This window comes from Chlorocebus sabaeus, chromosome 20, assembly GCF_047675955.1.
Source record: "Chlorocebus sabaeus isolate Y175 chromosome 20, mChlSab1.0.hap1, whole genome shotgun sequence".
Taxonomy (NCBI): Eukaryota; Metazoa; Chordata; class Mammalia; order Primates; family Cercopithecidae; genus Chlorocebus; species Chlorocebus sabaeus.
Window position 1 is genome coordinate 97,649,196 of NC_132923.1, and position 21,525 is coordinate 97,670,720.

General features: G+C 43.3%; 1 protein-coding gene across 18 annotated transcripts in view; it reads right to left on the minus strand.

The window, feature by feature from the left end:
* Positions 1-21,525, minus strand: part of MACF1 (microtubule actin crosslinking factor 1) — a 404,957-nt gene that overhangs the window by 59,454 nt on the left and 323,978 nt on the right. For 17 of the 18 annotated variants that reach the window (XM_073007458.1, XM_073007449.1, XM_073007456.1 and 14 more), the window contains 5 exons: positions 6,850-7,011; positions 6,485-6,655; positions 5,485-5,651; positions 1,488-1,647; positions 821-1,147 (listed from right to left, as the gene is read on the minus strand). In XM_073007458.1, coding sequence (XP_072863559.1) covers positions 821-1,147; positions 1,488-1,647; positions 5,485-5,651; positions 6,485-6,655; positions 6,850-7,011 — 987 coding nt within the window. Of the gene's footprint in view, positions 1-820; positions 1,148-1,487; positions 1,648-5,484; positions 5,652-6,484; positions 6,656-6,849; positions 7,012-14,958; positions 19,839-21,525 lie in introns of those variants that run through there. The other variant, XM_073007461.1, reaches the window with a different exon arrangement.

The following is a 21,525-nucleotide window of genomic DNA, read 5'->3' on the forward strand; positions in this document are numbered from 1 at the left end:
CATTTTCTCTTTGGTGAGCCCACTGACTATTCAAAATAATTAAATCAGATACCTATAGGCAAGCTTTCCTAAGTACTGGATGAGAAAAACTTAGAATTACATCAGCTTTACCAATCTATTGGTACCAAACCCGAACCCAAGAAAGGTAGAAGTGAAATTCGGCAAAATTGTCTACTGTGTCCAAAGTAAGGAATAAACAGAAAGTTCAGGAGAAGAAATTCAGTAAGAACAAATTGACTTAAAACAGAATCCTGGTTAAAAACTCTCTTCATGTTTAAAGTTAATGAAGCAAAAGAATCAGACTATAAGAAAAATTACCTATTTTTACTGCTTCCAAACAGATTTCATAAAAATGAAATGAAAAAGGCAAACTCTTCTATTAAGGTGACACAGAATCCCTGGAATTTGAGCAAATCCAGAAATATCCTAAAAGTTCTAACTTGATCTAATATGATCAAATCCTGGGCACTACATATATAGATCTGGTTTTGTTAAAGTACATTATCTTTCATAAAACTGCTCAAATAGAATCTTAGTGACCCATCAGCTAATAACGTAAATCATGAGTTGGAGTTCAGATGGCCCCTGACTGACTACACCATGTACTATCTTCTAGAATTACTGATTCAACTTGTTAAATATAAGTATTTCCATGGACTTATCCAAAAACAGATTAGCAGTCAACAAGTCCACAAACTATGTACTTGTGTATAAAATAAAGTTGAAGTGTGTGTAATGAAGAAAAAAAATAAATAAATGAAGAGAAACAAGAATCAAAATAACAAAATAACATAACCAATAAAAATGGAAACATGAATACCAGGTGGTCAGCATGCTGTTTGTGCAGGACATCCTGTTTGAAATCCTTTACAAATACTGAACTGAGCTTGTCCTCAACCTCAGCCAGCCAGTTGAGCACCTCCACCTCATCCTCCCCAAACAGCCTAGCATTAGACAGAGCTTGTTCAAGCAGGGCTGCCTTCCGACAACAGCGGTCTTGAATTTCACTGTATCGGGCCTGCAATGAGTCTATCTTTTCTGACAGCACACCCTGTTCTGCAGGAGATGTCAGGGAGGAGAGGGACTGCCCAATTTTGACTGCCTGGTGCACATCTGTTGCATGGTTTTCTATGTCTTCTTCCAGAGCCTGGAAATCCAGATGGAAAAAATGAATAACAGAAACAAAATAAATGAAAAGTAAACACAAAATGAATTAACAAATGATACAACAAATTAAACAATTAAAAAATTCACCGACTGAAGGGCAAAAATAATACAAAAATTGGGAACAAAAGCTGTTTATTCCAATGGTAGCTTATCAATTTCTATTTGTATTTCAAGAATGTGACTTTTCCAATTAATAATCTGATCATATTTTAAGTTAAACCCACAAAACACACATCCTCTAGAATGCTGCAGGCAGTTTACTCATTTCTAGGATTTCTAATTCCAGTTTTCTGTTTTCATTCACTGTAACCATTCCCTACCTTGTGCCGAATGATCTGCTGCTGTATTTTGGCAGTCTGAGTGCCAACAGGTTCTGAGTTAGCAAGCTTTTTCTCTGTGACAGATAAGAAGTCCGAAATAGGCTCAGCTGTCTCATGGAACTGTTTGGCCAGAACCAGGATGTCTTCCAGCTGTTTTTGCCTACACGAATATATAGAACAAGCTGCTCAGGAAAAAAGTCACATTAAGACTGGTAATAGTACTATACTCAGTAAAAGAACAGTCTTTTCCAGGGACAGTTTAAATACCAATAGTAAACAGAACACACATTACGTAGCATTTTGATGTTTTAAAGGATTTCACACCATTAACCTTATTCTCATTCTGTCATAACCTTGTAAGGTGGACAGAATAATTATCTCCCTATTATAAAAGAGAAAGTTGATTCAGAAGACTTAAAGAAAGATTTGTCCAATCACCTGGTGAGTAGCAACAGCAGAATCAAATCTTCTAATGTTCTCCTTATACCATATTGACCCAAATCAAAACAGAATGTAGCATATATATCACTTGAACATGTGACCAAAACAAAGTTTAAAGGAGGCAAAAAGGTGTCTGTTTTCATTCTCTCTGTCACTACTACCTTCATTTGTGAGTGAAGATATCTGAAGAGTAAAGACTGTATATCACCTATGAACTAGAACTCCCTCCCCAACTTCCCAAAATCCAGTCAGGCTTCTGGTAATTTCAAGCCCCAGAACATAACTTAGAACCCAGATTTAAGGCAAAAAAACAAAAAAGAAACAAACAAAAAACCTCATGCTGGCTGGATTTGCCAACACAAAAAGCACCCCTCCCCCTGCAAAAAACCAAAAAAACTATAGACTTTACATCTCACTTGGAATCTTATTTAATATAACATCCATACTAAGCTTGGCTTTTCTTTGGATACATGATTGTCACTGAGACCATAGAGGTGCTAAGAGATGTTCTTTTCAAAGTACCTGTGGTTTGTTTTATTCTATAAAATAAAAGCAGCAAATTACAAAGGCAGGAGGAAGTCTGGATATTGGAGACAGCCTGACAAAGAACAGACAAGAAAACAACCACAGAACTGTATTAGCACACAGATGAATAATGAAAGGTCATAATGTTGTCTTTGAATTACTAAAAACAGACTAAAAGATATGGCATCTGAAGAGGCCTGGGAGCATATGATGCACTTAAGTTCAGCAAACCTTTACTGAAGACCTAATTTATGCCAGGCCCTATGCTAGTTATGCCCTGACAAAGTTATTTTAACAAAAGTGGTTTAGCTGGGTATGGTGGCTCACCCCTGTAATGCCAGCACTTTGGGAGGCTGAGGCAGGCGGATTATGAGGTCAAGAGATCGAGACCATCCTGGCTAACACGGTGAAACCCCGTCTCTACTAAAAATATAAAAAATTAGCCGGGTGTAGTGGTGGGCACCTGTAGTCCCAGCTACTCAGGAGGCTGAGGCAGGAGAATGGTGTGAACCCGGGAGGTGGACCTTGCAGTGAGCTGAGATTGCGCCACTACACTCCAGCCTGGGCGACAGAGCGAAACTCCATCTTGGGGGAAAAAAAAAAAAGGCCGGGCACGGTGGCTCAAGCCTGTAATCCCAGCACTTTGGGAGGCCAAGACGCGTGGATCACGAGGTCAGGAGATCAAGACCATCCTGGCTAACACGGTGAAACCCCGTCTCTACTAAAAAAAATACAAAAAACTAGCCGGGGAGGTGGCAGGCGCCTGTAGTCCCAGCTACTCGGGAGGCTGAGGCAGGAGAATGGCGTGAACCCGGGAGGTGGACCTTGCAGTGAGCTGAGATCGCGCCACTACACTCCAGCCTGGGCGACAGAGCGAGACTCCATCTCAAAAAAAAAAAAAAAAAAAAAAAAAAAAAGTGGTTTAAATTAAAAAATTTGGCATTTTGATTACTGGAAATTCAATTATGTTTGAATATGAAGAAAAATATTTTTTAAGTGGCAATCTAAGTCTAAAACTTTCTTTCCTAGTTTGTTTATGCCAGCCTTCAAAATATATCTTCAAGCAATGTAACTAAAACATACAATATTAAAAATTATTATAAACTAGAATTTAATTTTTAAAAAATTGCCTGTAATTTTTATATCTTTCTTACTCATTTGACTTTGGAATCTGAAAATTTGAAGAATGTATTATAATACGATTTAAGGTATTTTTAGGGAGAAGAGCTAAAAATAATTTAGAAGCATCAAATATCTACTCTTGGTATTTGTTTCTGTTTAAAAGATTGGCCCAGAAACTATATTAGGCTAGGAGGATGGAAACAAGTAAAAGGAAAGAGTCATAAAAATATGTATAAGATAAACCATGCCTTCAAGGAATTTATGGACCAGGAAGGTAAGTACCTAAAATAATGATCATAATACAAGGTACAGATAAAGAGTTATGGCAGTGAAGAGGCAGGAAAAGTTATTCCATGCTTGGGGAATAAAGGAAAGTTTTACAGAAGAGAGATGGACAAAAGCACTTCATGAAAGATGTATTATAACACCATAAAATAAGACACAGGGTTAGGACACTGTCAGAAGATATTAAAGAACAGAATATAGTTTACTTCAGCTACAATACAAGGAGTGAGAAGAATAGTAGAAACTAAGGTAGGTTAGGGTCAAATAGAGGGCTCTGAATGGTGGGTTAGAGTTCAGATTTTATTTTAAGCACCTTCTTAGTAGAGCAGGCAGTGTGTTAGCCTCGTAATCTAAAGGTTTTATTTTAACAGGGAGTCAATTAAATGTCTCTGAGCCTGAAAAGATATGATTAAAGGCTCATTTCAGAAAGGTTCACCTGCAGCTGGGGGATGGGAAGGTGAAGGCCCGAGGGTAAGTGGTAGAGTGATTAGTGAAGCAGCTATCTCAATACAACTAGTGAGAGCTCCTAAGTCATGAACTGAGGGGAGAGTGGGAATCAGAGAAACAGATGGACAGGAAAGACACTGTAAAGTAAAATAGACAGAATTTAGCATGCTGATAGATGTGGGCATAAAGGAGAAATTTAAAAAAAAAAGTAAAAATGGAGTCGAGTTTTTAAGCCTAGGAAATTGGAAAGCTAATGGTACCATTACTGGAAATGCACAGAGAGAAAAGAAAATAAGCAGTACAAATCTGGAAATACAAGTAAGTCAAATTCTTTCCATTTTGTTTCTTCCACTAACATGGGCAAGCCATACTTTGCAACTCAGGTAAGGAATAAGCAAGTCATGGGCAGGTGGACATAAAAAGACTGAAGAGGGAATTATTTGAAGACTGCCATAGGCTACCTAGGAAACGTAAATGGTACAATAACAAATGATCAACTCTCTTATTGATTTCTCATTAGTTGGTATTTAATTTTAAAATTGGGGACTGTATAAAAGTAAAGACATCTATGTGACTTATTAAGCTCAAGTGACAGCATGACTTATAGCTATGGAAAGAGAAAGGGAATGTTTCCTTGGAGGAGGAGGAAGATTTGTTGCCTGTCTTTTTGACCATATATTGAGGTAAGTTCATGCATCTCTCGAATTCCCAGATATTTAACAAAACCACAGACTAGCTTCTAAAGGCAAAAAAATCTAATATTAGTATAAGCTAATAGAAAAGAAATATGACACATTTCAATTCCAAGTATCAAAAGCATTATTTATAAACATAAGGTGGGGGGAATCTGTTTCAAAAACTCAGAAAATAACTTGGCTGGACTGTAGGAGTCTGTGTCTGTCATTTGGAACTATGATTATACTACAGCAGAACAACCACACAGAGCAATGAGTTTTCCAGTTCTTGGAAATTTATGAAGATGCAGGAGACCATTTCCTAAGTGTAATTCTGGTTATGAGCATCATCTCTAAAATCTTATCCCAGTTCAAATAAAAGCCATTAAACACTTTCCAAAAATCTGTATGAATCATCCAAGAACTTAAAGAGCACTTTAGTGATAGTAAGTCGAAGAAGAAACAAACCTCTGACCCACTCCTCAAAATTCCTTCGGTCTTACCTGGCTGCTGCCTTACTGAGTAGTTCAGTCCATCTACTTTCAAGACTCTTCAGCTGCCCGGTGATTTTCTCTCTATCAGCCAGCTCTGCTGACTGGGCTATTCTGCCTCCTTCTGCTTGAAGCATGTCTACTGTGGCCTTTCGATCATCTAGGAGCCGCTGGAGCAACTATTATAAAGAGAATGAAAAGTTGTAACACAGGATCATTTTGAAATCTGAACTAGGAAGAAAAACAAAAAACAAAAGAAACCAACCGGCCAAATCCTAAGCTTCATTGAGTAAAAGAAGTTTCTTTCATCCTTGAGGCAAAAACAGGAGATATAGCACAGTTCTCACCACTCACACACTTTTCACACACACTTAAATTTTTAAATGGAGCAGTGATTGCCATTATGTGACTAACGGGAACTTCCTTTGAACCAAGAGAAAAGTGCCCTAAAAAATGGTTAACATTTGAGATGATTAATATGTTAATTATCTTGACTATGGTAAACATTTCACAATATATATCTCACATATATATCTCAAACCATCACATTGTAAATTATAAACACACACAATTTTTATTTGTCAACTATACACCAATAAAGCTGAGAAAAAAAAATAAAATTTCCTTTGGGATAAATTGTTTTTAAAAAGAAAAAACTGCACTAAAATAGAAATTAAACCAACAAAAAATATAGATAAAACTTTGTACATGATATACAACACTATCTAGAATATTGCGGACCCTGAAAACACCAAAAACCTCTTAACATAAAATTGTGGATGAACACTGAAATAGGATACATGAACAGGCAAAATTATTCAGTCTAATATATGCCACAGTAAACCAGTAGATTTAAGTAAGATAATGAAAAATCAATTTCCACTTTTCAGGACGACACAAAGTAGGTTAGGACTCTACTAAAACTCTGAATTGCTTCTTAAACTACAAGCAAATATGTTGTCTACCACTCCCTATGGCTGTTACAGTTCACTGTCCCAACACTCTCACTTACCTTCTGTTCTTGGATCTGTGCTTTTACCACTTTATACTCAGCAGATGGAGGTTTCTGATTGGCTATGAGCTCCTCCGTATCTGCCAACCAGCTGAGCAATGGCTCCAAGGCATCTTGAAACTTCCCACAATGCAACAAGGCCTCCTGTAGCTGTGCAATTCTTTGTGCGACCTGTATCATGAACATGTAGGTTCATTATGAGAAAGGAGAAAGTAGTTTTCAAATTACTACTGACCTCTTTTAGTAATTATAGATTGCAACTGCTAAATTTTTATTTCCATTCAGGTTTCGGGAAACCTTAGATTCAGATGTCTCTTTTCTATGCCTTTTGTTTCCAGTACACTTGTTACCCCATTGTCACTCACCTTTTTATTCAATGTATTCCATCGAGCATTGATCTCTTCCATGTCATGTTCTAAACCCTGCACATCACAGTCTTTTCCTGCACTCTGAATTAATCCCTGGCCAAGTCCATTCACCTGCTGCAATTTCATCTGAAGAGGATCCACTTGTTCTTTCTGAAACATCTAGATAATTGCAAGCCAAAAAAGATTTAATACAAAGGCTATTAGACTCTCTATACCACACAGAGACTGGTTATTCTTGGGGCATTTATGACTTAATAAAAGACAACCAGGAATAAAAAGAAAGAACGAGCATTTGCATGTGAAGCATCAAGAAAACACGTGGTTTTGTATTTCAATACATTCTCCTATGGACATGTAATTCCAGAGAGTTATGACACTACTTAGGTCTTTAACCCAATGACTCTTTCCTTTGTTCTTTTTTTAAAAAAAATCTGTTGCTTAATTTTTTTTTTTTTTGGAGACAGAGTCTCACTCTGTCTCACTCACCCAGGCTGGAGTGCAGTGGTGTGATCTCAGCTCGCTGCAAGCTCCACCTCCCGGGTTCATGCCATTCTCCTGCCTCAGTCTTACAAGTAGCTGGGACTCCAGGCGCCCGCCACCATGCCCAGCTAATTTTTTTGTATTTTTAGTGGAGATGGGGTTTCACCGTGTTAGCCAGGATGGTCTCGATCTCCTGACTTTGTGATCCACCCCCTGTGGCCTCCCAAAGTGCTGGGATTACAGGTGTGAGCCACTGCGCCCGGCCTGTTGCTTGCAACAAGCCATGGAGAATAGAAAAGCATCAACCTCAAAATGCTGTACAAGTAAGTGCAATGTATTGCACTTCCTAAAAGGGAAAGGGAATCTTCCTAAAAGGGAAGAATGATACCAAATGACTAGTATTTACGATGAAATATCCCTTGGGGAATAGCCTTAACTGACCACTAATAAGAAATGCTCCTCTCTGACTAGGACTAATAACTCAATTAGTCAAAACATATTAACAGTGTGAAAAACGCCAACCTCATAGCTTAATCCCCCTGTGGCCATTTAACTTCATTCTGATCAAGAGCCACAGACCACACACAGCAATAATCTTGAAACAGAATTCCTCTAATTACAAAGGGAAATGGGCCAGTAACGTTGGGAAATGTCCTTAATAACTTCAGACACACACTCTGAATAAGATACAGATTTACATTTAAAAAACTGCTCAAAAATGATACTGTATTATCCATGTTTACCATGGTACAACAGAATTTTAAAACAATGTGAATATAACAAGCAATGTGTATACTTTGCTCTACTACAGTTAAGCTCCATTATGATTTAGACATGTCTAAAAGGAAACGAAAAGGGTCAGAAGAGAATGGTACTTCTGCCACATTAAGAGTATGAAGGGGCCGGGTGCAGTGGCTCACGCCTATAATCCCAGCTCTTTGGGAGGCTGAGGCGGGCAGATCACGAGGTCAGGAGATTGAGACCATCCTGGCTAACACGCTGCAACCCCATCTCTACTAAAAATACAAAAACTTAGCCAGGCATGGTGGCAGGCGCCTGTAGTCCCAGATACTCAGAAGGCTGAGGCAGGAGAATGGCGTGAACCCGGGAGGCGGAGCTTGCAGTGAGCTGAGATAGCACCACTGCACTCCAGCCTGGGCAACAGAGCGAGACTCCATCTCACCAAAAAAAAAAAAAAAAAAAAAAAAAAAAAAAGTATAAAGGAAAATAATGAAAAAAAATATTTGTCCCTAAGATCAGGTTTGATCAGGTTTCTCAGCCGGGTGCGGTGGCTCACACCTGTAATCCCAGCACTTTGGGAAGCTGAGGCAGGCAGATCACGAGGTCAGGAGTTTGAGACCAGCCTGACTAACATGGTGAAACCCTATCTCTAGTAAAAATACAAAAATTAGCTGGACGTGGTGGCACACGTCTGTAATCCCAGCTACTCAGGAGGCTGAGACAGGAGAACTGCCTAAACCCAGGAGGCGGAGGTTCCAGTGAGCAGAGATCGTGCCATTGCACTCCAGCCTGGGCGACAGAGTGAGACTCCGTCTCAAAAAAAATTAAAAAAAAAAAAAAAAAAAAAAATTGGGTTTCTCTCAGTTATCAGAGGGATAGAACCAGCCATATTTCACTAGCCTGGATTTATTTCCCTTCCTTTTTCTTCCATGAGCCAGGTGAGTCAATTAAGGCCAGAGGATGACAGAAAAGGACGAAAATAATATAAAAGAAAATGATAAGTTTGAGTAAGACCAAATTTGGTCAATATGAGACCACAGACCACACTAGCATTAGGAAACTGATTCTAGAAAGAATGGTCTATGGCTGGCTAAGATTACCAGAGAGGGAAAGCCCCAGGGAACACTGAAAAAGGAAGGTTATAAAAGTAATTATGAGTGTACTTCATTTTTTACTATAATTTGATTATACCATATTTTCTTAGGCAACATTACAAAGCAGTTCAGTTAAAATGACTATTTCTCCAACAACATGGTTCCCAGAAAAAACAACTGCTATAATTCCATTTTGTAGCATTAAAGATGTTTCTGCTGAAGAAAAATCAGATTAGAGACAGGAAAAACATCCCAAGTTTAAAGTTGCTTTCGGTACAATAAAATGATGGTGGTGCAGGTGAAGGAAAGAAAAGGCAAAGAAGGCAGAAAGCCAAAGTATGGAGGGAAGATGTCAAGTCCACATTACAGGGCCCCCTTTTATTCAATAACCAAATCCTATCTCACTCTACAACTGACATTTAAATTCTTTCCGTGCTTTCCAACATGACAGCCAGCAGATACATACTGACATTTAAATTAAATTTAAAATCCAGTTCCTCAGACCCACTAGCCACATTTCACATGGTCAAAGTCTAGTTACTCAACTGGACCATCGACAGAGAACATCTCCATCTTGGCAGCAAGTCCTACTGGATAGCACTATAAATGATACAGAAAAGTAAAATAGGTTAGGCACAGTGGCTCACACCTGTAATCCTGGCACTTTGGGAGGCCAAGGCGGGCAGATTGCCAGATGTCAGGAGCCTGGGCAACATGGCAAAACCTCATCTCTACTAAAAATACACACACACACACACACACACACACACACACACACACACACAAATTTGCTAGGCATGGTGGTGTACGCCTGTAGTCCCAGCTACTTGGGAGGCTGAGGCACAAGAATTACTTGAACCCAGGAGGAGGAGGTTTCAGTGAGCCAAGATCATGCTCCTGCACTCCAGCCTGGGCAACAAGAGAGAAACTCCATCTCAAAGAAAGAAAGAAAGAAAAGTAAAATTATATTTAAATAGTTCAATAATCTCTTTCATACGCAAGTTGAATATCCCTTATCCAAAATGCTTGGGATCAGAAGTGTTTCTGATTTCAGATTTATTCAAATTTTGGAATATGTGCATTAAATACTTACTGGTTGAGCATCCCAAATCTGGAAATCTGAAATCTGAAATGTTCCAATGAGCATTTCTTTTGAGCATCATGCCAACATTCAGAAAGTTTCAGACAGGAGCATTTTGCATTTTGGATGTTCAACCTATAATAAGAGCTACTGCTACTTTAAAATTTTGGATTTACTTTGTTTACAGACATTTCCTATAGAAGCATTAGCTGTTCCTTCATTTCTCACCTTCACTCTATGGATTGACAGGGATAATGGGTATTTGTATCATTTCTCATACGTTGAAAAAGATATGAAAGCACCTCTAAATATTATCTATTTATTTTGAATATAAGTGAACAGAACGTTAAAGAACGTACATCTGAAAACACCTGCTTCCTTCTCTCAACTCCCAAATAAAGCTGTTTTGCAAAACCAGTGCTTTTAGATACACTAAAATTCCTACTCCTTGGTATTTCAAACACTGTTAGTGAAACAGGACTGTGCCATGTTATTAACTAAGCAGCACTGGCAGACATTTTCCAAAGAAGTACACTAATAAACACTGCTGCAAGGTTTTAAGATGCAACTAGGATACAAAATGGAAAATTTCCCAAAGAACTCCTTAAAACACTTTTGTCTTTGTTACTGCATTTTTTTTCTTTTTTTTTGAGACATGGTCTCACACTGTTGCCCAGGCTGGAGTGCAGTGACACAATCTAGGCTCACTGCAATCTCTGCCTCCCGGGTTCAAGTGATTCTCCCACCTCAGCCTTGCAAGTAGCTGGGATTACAGGCACGCGCCACCACACCCAGCTAATTTTGTGTTTTTTTGGTAGAGACAGGGTTTCACCATGTTGGCCAGGCTGGTCTTGAACGCCTGACCTCAAGAGATCTGCCTGCCTCAGCCTCCCAAAGTGCTGGGAATACAGGCATGAGCCACGGCATCCAGCCTTGTTATTGCATTTTTCCAGTTTTACCCTGACTGATTCTTTTCTGTTGTCCTTTGTTCTCTTTCTCCTCTTCTAGATCTCTAAATGTTGAAGTCTTTTGGGGTGGGAGTGAGGGGACGATGTCAGTCCTGGAGTCTCTTCTCTTTCTATACTCTTCCTAGGCAATTCCATAAATTTCTATGGGTTTAAATACTAACCACAATAAATGCTTATGACTCTCAATTGATCTCTCTGAGTTTCAAACCTATACATCCAACTGCTTTCTTAATATATCCATGCAAAAAATGAACCACAGGCATCCCAAGCCTAACAGTTCAAAAATAAAACAGTATCTCCCACTTTCCCTTACCCCAAAATTTGCTCTTCCTTAAATCAATAATTTACACCATCCACTCCACTGTACAAACCAGAACCTAAAAGTCACCCTTGATAACTCCCTCACCCCAACACAGAAGTCACAATCAGATCTTGTTGATTTCACCTCCAAAATATATCTTCAATCCACCCTATTGTCTTCAAATCCATTGACATCTTTTTATTCAAAGAATTTGCCAAAATTTCTAACTATGTATTTATTTATGTGTGGTTTTCTTAATATCTGCCTCCCCCACTCAGCATAAGTTCCACAAGGGCAAGGACCATGCCAATTCTATTTACTGTAGAAGCCTAGTACCTGGCACAGAGTAGGTACTCATAATATGTATTCAGGCCAGGCGTGGTGACTTATGCCTGTAATCCCAGCACTTTGGGATGCCGAGGCAGGCGGATCTCCTGAGGTCAGGAGTTCGTGACCAGCCTGGCCAACATGGTGAAACCCTGTCTCTACTAAAAATACAAAAAAAAAAAAAAAAAAAAAAAAAAAAAAAATTGGCTGTGTGGTGGCGGCACGTGCCTGTAATCCCAACTATTTGGGAGGCTGAGGCAGGAGAATTGCTTGAACCCGGGAGGCAGAGGTTGCAGTGAGCCAAGATTGTGTCACTGTACTCCAGCCTGGGCAACAGAGTGAGACTCTGTCTTTAAAAAATAATAATAAATAAATAATAATTTTTATTTGGTGAACAAATGAATCCTTGTATGGAAAAGGTGTTAGGGAATGCAAAAAAAACCAATGAAGATTCTGCTGACCAGCAGAGCATTCAAACACTGAACTGGAATTGTGATGCTCCCCAATTTTTGCTTAAAAAGACTCTGTTGGCAAATTTTAATCTTATAGAACTCTTATTTTATACAAAAGGTTTTTTTCTTCCTTTGAACCAGTGACTTGGATTAAGACTGGAGAAGTCTATAAATAAGTAGGGAGTTTATATAACCAGAGATTGGTCTCAGTAGGGCTCAGATCCCACTACAGAAAAAGCAAACAAGTTTTTGGCATTTTGCTTCTACCAAACTCTGTTGTTATTGGCAAATATAAAGTTTATATCTATTTTAACCATGTATACATGTCTGCACTTGTACAGACATAGAGGACCTCAGTTCATTCTAAATCACTTGTCGAGTTCTAAGTGTTTATATATAAAAATGGCAGTTTTAGTTGCCTCTTGGAATCCTCTTAAGGGAATGGAAGAAATAAAAAATTCATAATCTCTCATCTTGGAAAAACCTTTTAAAATAATATTTCACCAATTTAGCAAACCTGTATACTAATGCTAACTCTATAATGATTTGTTTTGTTTCAATATTTTCAAAATAGCCTGTCTACATTCTTGTTGGTTAACAGCCCTGGCTGAGGCTCAGATCTTTCCTTTCCTGTACACAGACAAACGCATTTGCTCACTTCCAGATATTCCACAAAGTAACCACATTTCAAAGATGGGCAACTTTGCAGCTGGGCTACCATTTCCTTCTCCTGTCATTTACATCAGTCAATATTTCATAAAAGGATTACTTACTGTAGCTGGAAGGATAGAGATTATGTAGCCATCTACTCATTTTGCAGATGAGGAAACAAGGATCCTAGAGAATGATACAGGATTTCTATGATTTTTTCCCCCTTTATGTGGATTTGATTGCCTCACTATAAATTTAATCCTTGTATTTCATGATTACTGCTATATAAGCTTTACACCAGAGATATTCTGGGTTTTTTTTAATTTTTATTTTCTTAGAGATGCGGTCTTACTATGTTGCCTAGGCTGTTCTCCAACTCGTGGCCTCAAGCAATCCTCTTGCCTTGGCTTCCCAAATGTTGGAATTATAAGTGTGAGCCACTGTGCCTGGTGAAATATTCTGTATTATCAAGAATGTCAGTGCAAGAAATTTACTCTGTTGTTGACCTATTGTCTTCACTTTGGACAGGCTATTGGGATCTCAGTGTTAATTCCAAATTCAATACAACTTGGAAAAATGGGTCAAAAATCCATCAGTCTCAAAGATGATGCATCCTAATTTGATGGAATGCTACATGACAAAACAACTGGTAAAGCTCAAGGTAAAATCACCTCCACTCAGCAAGGCCAGATGATCTTAATCAATCCTCTTAATCAAAGAGTTTATGGCATGCAATCAAAATGATTTTGTTGTCAGGACCTGCATGTTTAACAGGAGCTCTACCTGACTTAAGGCTGCCCTGAAAGGCTCTGCAATGAGGTGAATGAGAAAACCCATCTTTCTTGTAGTACCCATCCATAATCTAGGAAATTGATATTCATGCATTCAGTCAGCCAGTCAACAGCAAATGCCTACTATGAAGAAGGCACTATTTTGAGTCCTAGGGCTGCAGTAAAATCAAAACAATCTTCTCACTCAGTCATATCTGTGTTCAGATTAAACCTCTAACTCCTTCACTCTTAACCACTGACCAAATGAAATCTGGGCAGTTAACTGTGGAAAGCTGCTGATCTCAAATTCCTTGGACTAGGAGTGCTCAAGGATGTGGAACATCATTTCCAACTGTTTCCTAACACATTCGGTTCTCTAACATTAAGAATCTTTGAGCCAAGAGAGACCCAAGAGGACATTTGGCCCAATTTTCTTGTTTTATAGATTAAGAAACAAGAGGTCCTGGAAAAGAAAGTGACTTGCTTAAGGACACAAAGGCAGTTTGACAAAGATGACTAAAATACCTCTATTTTTCATAAACATTATGCCTAGCTCTGGTTTTCAGAAACACACATTTGCATTTAAAAGTTCTTAATCATTTAGCTTTACTGCTTCTCCCCAGTCTGCTTTGGTAAATTCTTTCAACTAACCAACATACTTATTTGAAAAGAACGGGAAGGATATGGCCAGTGATTGGTAATCTTATATGCTTAGTACATTAAATGTACCTCATTTTATCCTCACAGAGTTCTGCCTTAACAAATGAAGAAACAGGAGACTCAAGAATAGCTAATTTTCCCAGAGTGGTTAAGAAGCACCCCAGGTCTCATTCCAAAGCTCACACTCTGGCCTCTACCTAAATGTTGACACCACCAATCAACAAACTATCTCTTGGTTTAGGAAAGAACATGCTCACTGTATAATTCAAAAGCAGAATCACTCTTTCCTGCTAATCATCTTTTTAAAAATGTAAATCAACAACTGTTTATATCCCTGTTTTCCTTGGGATTGGTTTATCTGAATAAAAAATGAAGCATGAAATTATAAAGTTTTTCACCAGACAAAATTAAAGTATATTTTCCCCATAAACTCAACAGAAAGACTAAAAACTATAAGCCCATGAGACCCAAAAAGAACAAAAGAAAGAACCATCTGCACCATTTCTCATCAACACCAGGTCAGCCCAGAAAATTTCACTTTACTCTAAACCCTTCCCAGAATCAAAATGGGCAACAATTACCTCATCTGAATTTATTCCAGTGGTTGCAGCCAGAGGCACTTTCACACGTAGCACTGTGCTGGTCACCTCTTTTATGTCAAACACTAGGGAATCAAGGTCCTCCTTGATCCATATTCCAGTGGAGGAAGCCTCCTCTAGAACAGGAGTTCCTTCTTCTGAAATAGGCACTGAGTCAGTGTGGGCAGAAACTCCCAGGAAGGGCACACCAATGGGGAAAACTTCCTCCATAGGAGGCACTGCAGCAGCTGGGATGGCAGGCACCTCTGGGGTGGGCACTGAAGCAGCAGGGATGGCAGGCACCTCTGGGGTGGGCTCCTCTAGGCTGGACACTGCAGCTGCTGGGGAGGCAGGCTCCTGGGGGGCGGGCACTGCAGTTGCTTGGAAGGCGGACTCCTCTAGGTTGGACACTGCAGCTACTGGGGAGGCAGGCTCCTCAGGGGTGGGCACTGCAGCTGCTGAGGAGGTGGGTTCCTCTAGGGTGGGCACTGCAGCTGCTGGGGAGGCGGGCTCCTCTGGGTTGGGCACTGAAGCTGCCGGGAAAGTGAGTTCCTCTAGGGTGGTCACCATAGCTGCAAGGGTGGGCACTGAAGCTGCCAGGGAAGTGGGTTCCTCCGGGGTGGCCACCACAGCTGCAAAGGAGGCAGATTCCTCTGGGGTGGGCACCGCAGCAGCTGGGGAGGCGGGCTCCTCTGGGGTGGGCACTGCAGCAGCTGGGGAGGTGGGCTCCTCTGGGGTGGGCACTGCAGCAGCTGGGGAGGCGGGCTCCTCTGGGGTGGGCACTGCAGCAGCTGGGGAGGCGGGCTCCTCTGGGGTGGGCACTGCAGCAGCTGGGGAGGCGGGCTTCTCTGGGGTGGGCACTGCAGCAGCTGGGGAGGTGGGCTCCTCTGGGGTGGGCACTGCAGCAGCTGGGGAGGCGGGCTCCTCTGGGGTGGGCACTGCAGCAGCTGGGGAGGCGGGCTCCTCTGGAGTGGACACTTTAACAGCTGCAATATCAGGCTCCTCAGGAGCATGCACTGTGGCAGCTGAGGTGACAGGCCCTTCTGGTGTACCATCCTCCTCTGCAATGGGTACTGCAACAGCTAGAACAGTCCACTCTGGGGAGAACCCTGCAACAGCTGACATACTCTCCTGTGTGATGGCCACTGCAACAGCTGGAGCAGTCTCCTCTGGGGAAGACACCACAGTAACTGCAGCAGTCCCTTCAGGGACAGACACTGTAATAGCTGGGACAGTAGCCCTCTCTGGGGCTGATACTGCAGCAGCTATGACATCCTCCTCCTCTAAGGAGACTATTGAAGCAACTAGGATGTCCTCATGTGGGAAGAGCACTATAGCAGCAGCTCCATCAGTTCCCTCTGGGGCAGGCACTGCAGCAATTGAGATATGCTCCTCTGGGCTGGGCAGTGCAGCATCTAGGGCATCTTCGCCAGTGGGCACTGCAGCCGTCCGGGAAGGCCTCTGGAGGATGGGTCTCCATTCCTCTAAAACTGCTTCAGTAGTACCAGCCTCAGTAACTTGTTTCTCTGGAAGAATATTTAGGAATGAATCCGAATCTCTCCTTTCCATCTCCCCTCCCTCTGATGATGCCACATTCAGCTCAGGCTCTGTATTATTCACAGTTTCCACTCCATCTGGATTAAGTCTCATTTCTCCAACCAGCAGGTGCAGACTCAAAACCTCTGACTCTGGGGACTTCCTCTGGAGATCCTGGAAGACCTGCTCTGGGAAGTTTCCGTGGAAACGTGCTGGGGCTCGATCCTCCAAAAGCACGGCTTGATAATCCAGCTCTTTTGACTCACCATCCTCATCACAAACTTTCTCCACGGACAATTCACAAGCGACCACATTGCCCATCGACGTCAGACTGTTATTTTCTTGATTAACAGTTACATTCCCATTTTCCAAATGAATTTCATCTGTTAGTAAATTTGATTCATATAACACCTCTACTTCAGATCCTGAGGTAACATCTGTTAGTTCATAATTAAAAGCAAAACTGAAGGTGATCCTCTCAATGCACTCCTCACCATTCCCCTCAGTTTGACTGCAGTCTCCCTGGGACAAATTGCCATTGTCTTTGGCCAGCACAGAAGCAATGAAGCCTGCTAATTTTTCTTCATGAGAAACCCTGTGATCAGAGTTCAGCAGTCCCCCTGGGTCCAGCTTTTCCAGTGAATCCAGATCAGCTGGCTGTGTGGACTTAAATTCTGCAGTCCTGGGGCTAAAAGGCACTTTTTCACATTCCTCCTTGCTAACAGTGGAAGTGTCTCTCATGATATCAACATGGGCAATAAGTTCCACAGCATTAGGCACCTGAGAAGAATCCAGGGTATTAAAATGTCCACAATCCAATCCAGTATCATAGTCTTTTGCCCTTACATGTAAAAGGCCTAAATGCTGTTCCTTTTCTAAGGCAGCTCCTGGAAAACGACTAATTACAAGTAAATTTTCTGCATCCTGGGATGCAGCCAGCCCTTCAGAAGAGGTTTGATTCTGTAGCTCAACTACAGGAGTTACTCCTTCTTCACATAAACACTCCTTTTCAAGTTCAAGAAACATCTGCACTGAGTCTGTGTCAGAGAGCTGTTCTGCATCAACAGGACCCACAGTACAGGCTGAATCTGAAACAAGACCCTCTAGCCCCTGAGCAGTTTTGTTTGCCACCTCACCAAGAATATCCTCACCTGTAAGAACACAATCACAATCCAGGGGTATATCCTTGGGAACAGTAGCCAACTGGTCCTTGGCTGGCTGTGGGTCATCAGGGCAACAAATCTGACCAAGAGATAGGTGGCCAAAAGTCCTCAAGACAGCAGCTAAGCAATCGGATCCATCCTCCACCACTGCTGTTTTCTCTTGCTCTCTTTCTTCAAAAATATCTGCCAGGCTGTTCTTCTCATCTGCCATCAGAAAAGTCTTTTCCCTCTCTGACAGTTTATCTTCCTCCCACTCTCCCTCAGCCTCCATCATGATCCATCGCTCATCCTCCTCAAACTTTAGCTCAGACTCTGTTTTCTCTCTCAGGCTGGGGGTTATGAGAACATGCAATTCTGGATCTAACAGCTCTTCACTCAGGCAAGGGGAGAGAGGTGGCATTTCCACAGTGCAGGCTGTGTCCCCAAGGGGGTGCTGCTTCTCACTGAAGCCTCCCTTAGCTAAACTTTTTGTGGCCCTCGGCCAGGTTGCACTTGAGAATCTGGATTCCTGCATTACATCTGTGTTACCACTTGTTGCTGCAGCTTCTGATTCTAGAGGCTGGAATTCATGGGGAGGGTTTGCACTGTGCTGCTGAAATCTAAAGTCCTGGCAGTCTCCACTTAAGTTTTTTACATCTTGCACCTCTGGAATACCTAGGGATTTGGACACATGTTCCAGAGTTACTGACTCTGACTGAGGTTCCCTGTGGTCCAAATGACCAGAACTTTCTGTTAATGCAGAACTGGACTCCTTCTTCTCTTGCAAGGAAGGATTTGAAGCACCAGCTTCTGACACCTCACTGAGAGAGGCTTCTATCCTCTCTGCAAATTCTGGGAAGTTGGGTGGCATGAAGGACTTCCACGATCTCCTGTTAACATTGTCTTTGCGTTCTGCATTTGGCCGCCTTCTGGGTGGCACAGGTGCTGATTTCTGCACATCACTGCTTAGCTTTAGTGCATCAAATATTATCCTCTCATCCAGCTTCTTACCTTCTGGTGCTCTAGATTCAAAAACATTAGATGCTGCTCCTAATGTACCATTGCTGGATATAGTACTTCCTTCCATCTTTTCCATGGTGCTTTTTGAAGTCTGGTTAAGCTTTGACCCCTGGTCAATTTGCTCATTTATCCTCATTGTATCATATATAGACCGTTGTGGAACATAGCAGTCCTCTATGTAGCCATCCTCCTCCTCTCCTTTCCCCAGGCAGGTGGGGTTCCGCCTTAAACAGTCTGGTCTGCTGAGCGGCTTACCCATCCTTTCTCAATCAAGATGAACCATCAATCTTTCTAAAGTATTTTTCACAGGTTCCCCCCAAATGCATTCTACATAAGTTATAAACCCTTTTAGTTGTTCATACCCCAAACCACCAACTGCATCTGCCCTCCAGAAAGGCCTGGAAGTCCCGTTTTGAAACCATTCTGGGAGAAGCTCTAAGACAAACAGCTTTTTCCTCACAGACTAGCAGCCTCATAGTTGACAGAGAGACGATATAATTTAAAATAATTCCTTGTATGGCTTACGGTTTAATTTTTTTTTTTTAAAGAGCACTGCTCTTTCAAATTCAGTCAACAAAAATCATCTCATATTGACAAGTTTTTTTTCGATATCTAGTTCCACTCACTTCTCAACGAAGCAGAGTTGGGAGCAGCAAATTTATGCCGATTGTATCCTTTAATAACAATGGCACAGCTTCTCTAGTCTTCAAGTATGGCCCAAGCTCCTAAGAATTCCTTTCATTTTATCCTCAGTTCCAGCCCTGGAGAGTCCAGCTGGTCTGAATTAGCCATTCGTCCTCCCTAGCTGGGGTGTTTGCATTTGAACTGGGATGGTCGGCGGATATTCCTGCAACTTTAAACACAGGAAGTCCTTCATTCGGGGCCAGCTTGGGGCTTCCTGTCTCCAAAACATCATGGCATTGTTGTGGCTCCCAGGCCAACCCTGCGCTGTGGCTGCAAAACAAGGCCAGCCGAGCCCCGCGCCAGGCCCTCGGAAAGGCGGGCGGGAGGGCGGGCGGCAGCAGCGGCCGCGGGTCTGTCGGAGGGGCCCGCTTAGTAAGGCCCGCTTCCCCGCGCCATGCCGCGCGCCCCGAGGGCCAGGGTCGCCTCACCGCAGGTTGCAGGTGGCTCCCGGCCGCGCCGGCCTCAGGTTCCGCGCTCAGGAAGTTAGTTTGTCCCTCCGGCAGCTGAGTCCCGAGTGCTGTGGGCACCGCCTCCCCCGCCGCCGCCAGTCCCCGGCCCGCAGCCGCCACGCCGTGGGCTGCATGACAAGCAGCCGCCTCTATTCTCCACCACGCCGCCGGCCCCGCGGCCCCGCCGTCCTCCCCGCCCGCAGCTGTCACGGTCCCGGCATGCAAACTTCTGGCTGGGAACAAAAGGCTCCGCTCGGGCCGGGCGGGGGGCGAGCCCTCCTCCCCCGCGCCGCGCGGCCCGCTAGCTAGCTAGCTCGCTCGCTGGAAGTGCTCGGCTGGCGGGCGGCTCTCCTCCCCCTTCCCCGCGCCGCCGCGCTGCGCCGCCCCGCCCGGGCAGCCCCCTGGAAGCCGGGGAGCGCGCAACACGGAGAGCCCAGGGAGGAGGGCGCGGGCGGGGGCAGGGCCCAGCGGGGGCGGGGCCGGGGAGAGGAGCGACCCCGAAAGAGGAGGGAGCGGGGAAGAGGATTGGAAGCGGAGGCGCCGAAGGAGGGGCTTCTGCAGGATTCGGAGCAAGGGACCCGGGGCGCCAGCCGTTCACGCCCACCGCGCCCAGGGGCCAGAGGGGAACGCCCCGCCCCCGGAGAGGGCGCAAGGAGAGGAACGGAACCCGCGCGCGTCTCGGCTGCGCGGCGCAAATCCCCTGACAAAGGAAAGCCCCGCCCTCCTCCCGTTGGCCCGGCCCCTCCCGTCCCCGTCTCGCTCCAACCGGCCCGGCTCCAAGCCCAGCCCTAAGGCGAACGAATCCAGAAGGGGAGCCCCCGCTCCCCCAGCTAGCCGGCTCCGGCGAGGGCCACTCGAGTTCCCGTGTGCCGGCAGGTCGCGCCGGCTGGGGTGGGCTGCCTGCATCGCTCTCGGCTCCAGCTCTGCCGCCAAAGGCTGTCCCTGCTCCTTCCAATGTCACCTTTGGCGCGCCCCTTGCCGGACCGAAGAACACTCCAGCCTTAAACCCGGCACTTTCCCGGTTCCCCAAAGGAATTCGGTCACACTCAGAGACCAAGTTATTGGATAACTCTAGGCACATTCTACCTTCCCTCTCCCCCTTCTCAAGTATATCAAGTCCTGATCAATTCTCCCACCAGGATTTCTCTGCTCACAGACCTGAGTGGTATCAATGAGGAGGAAAATGGGGTGTTGGGGGGAGGTGGGGATGCCAACAGCTGAGCCCTACGACCAAACACCTGGCTCCTTTATAGCTGCGCACAGCCAAGGAAACCTGAGCCTCCTTGGACCAGATGAAAAGCATGGGTATTTCAAATCTCAAATAGAAAATACTAGAGAAAAGTAGCTCACACTCCCGTCGTCCACGGCCTTTGGCTTTTAGAAAAGCCACCTGGTCACCTGGTGATTGTTAAACAAAGAAAGTACAAAGGGCAACCCAGGAAACTGTCCACCAGAAGCAGCTGCGTCTCTGAAGGGGTCCAATACTCTGTTCTCTTTTGATGGCCATCCTCTGATTTTATGAAGGAAAAAAAAATCTATTAAAATTCGGAATCCCTGTCGGACCATGTTGTCAATATATATGGCAAAACTTATGGAAAAGTTATTTCTACCCTTTACACAAACAGTAAGTGAAACCAACACCTGGTGTATGGAGATCTGGCACTAAAACCTTGAGCTGAGCCTTAGGCTTACTTAGAGAATCAGACTGGTCTTTGGCAAAAATGAGAAGTGAGCTGAAG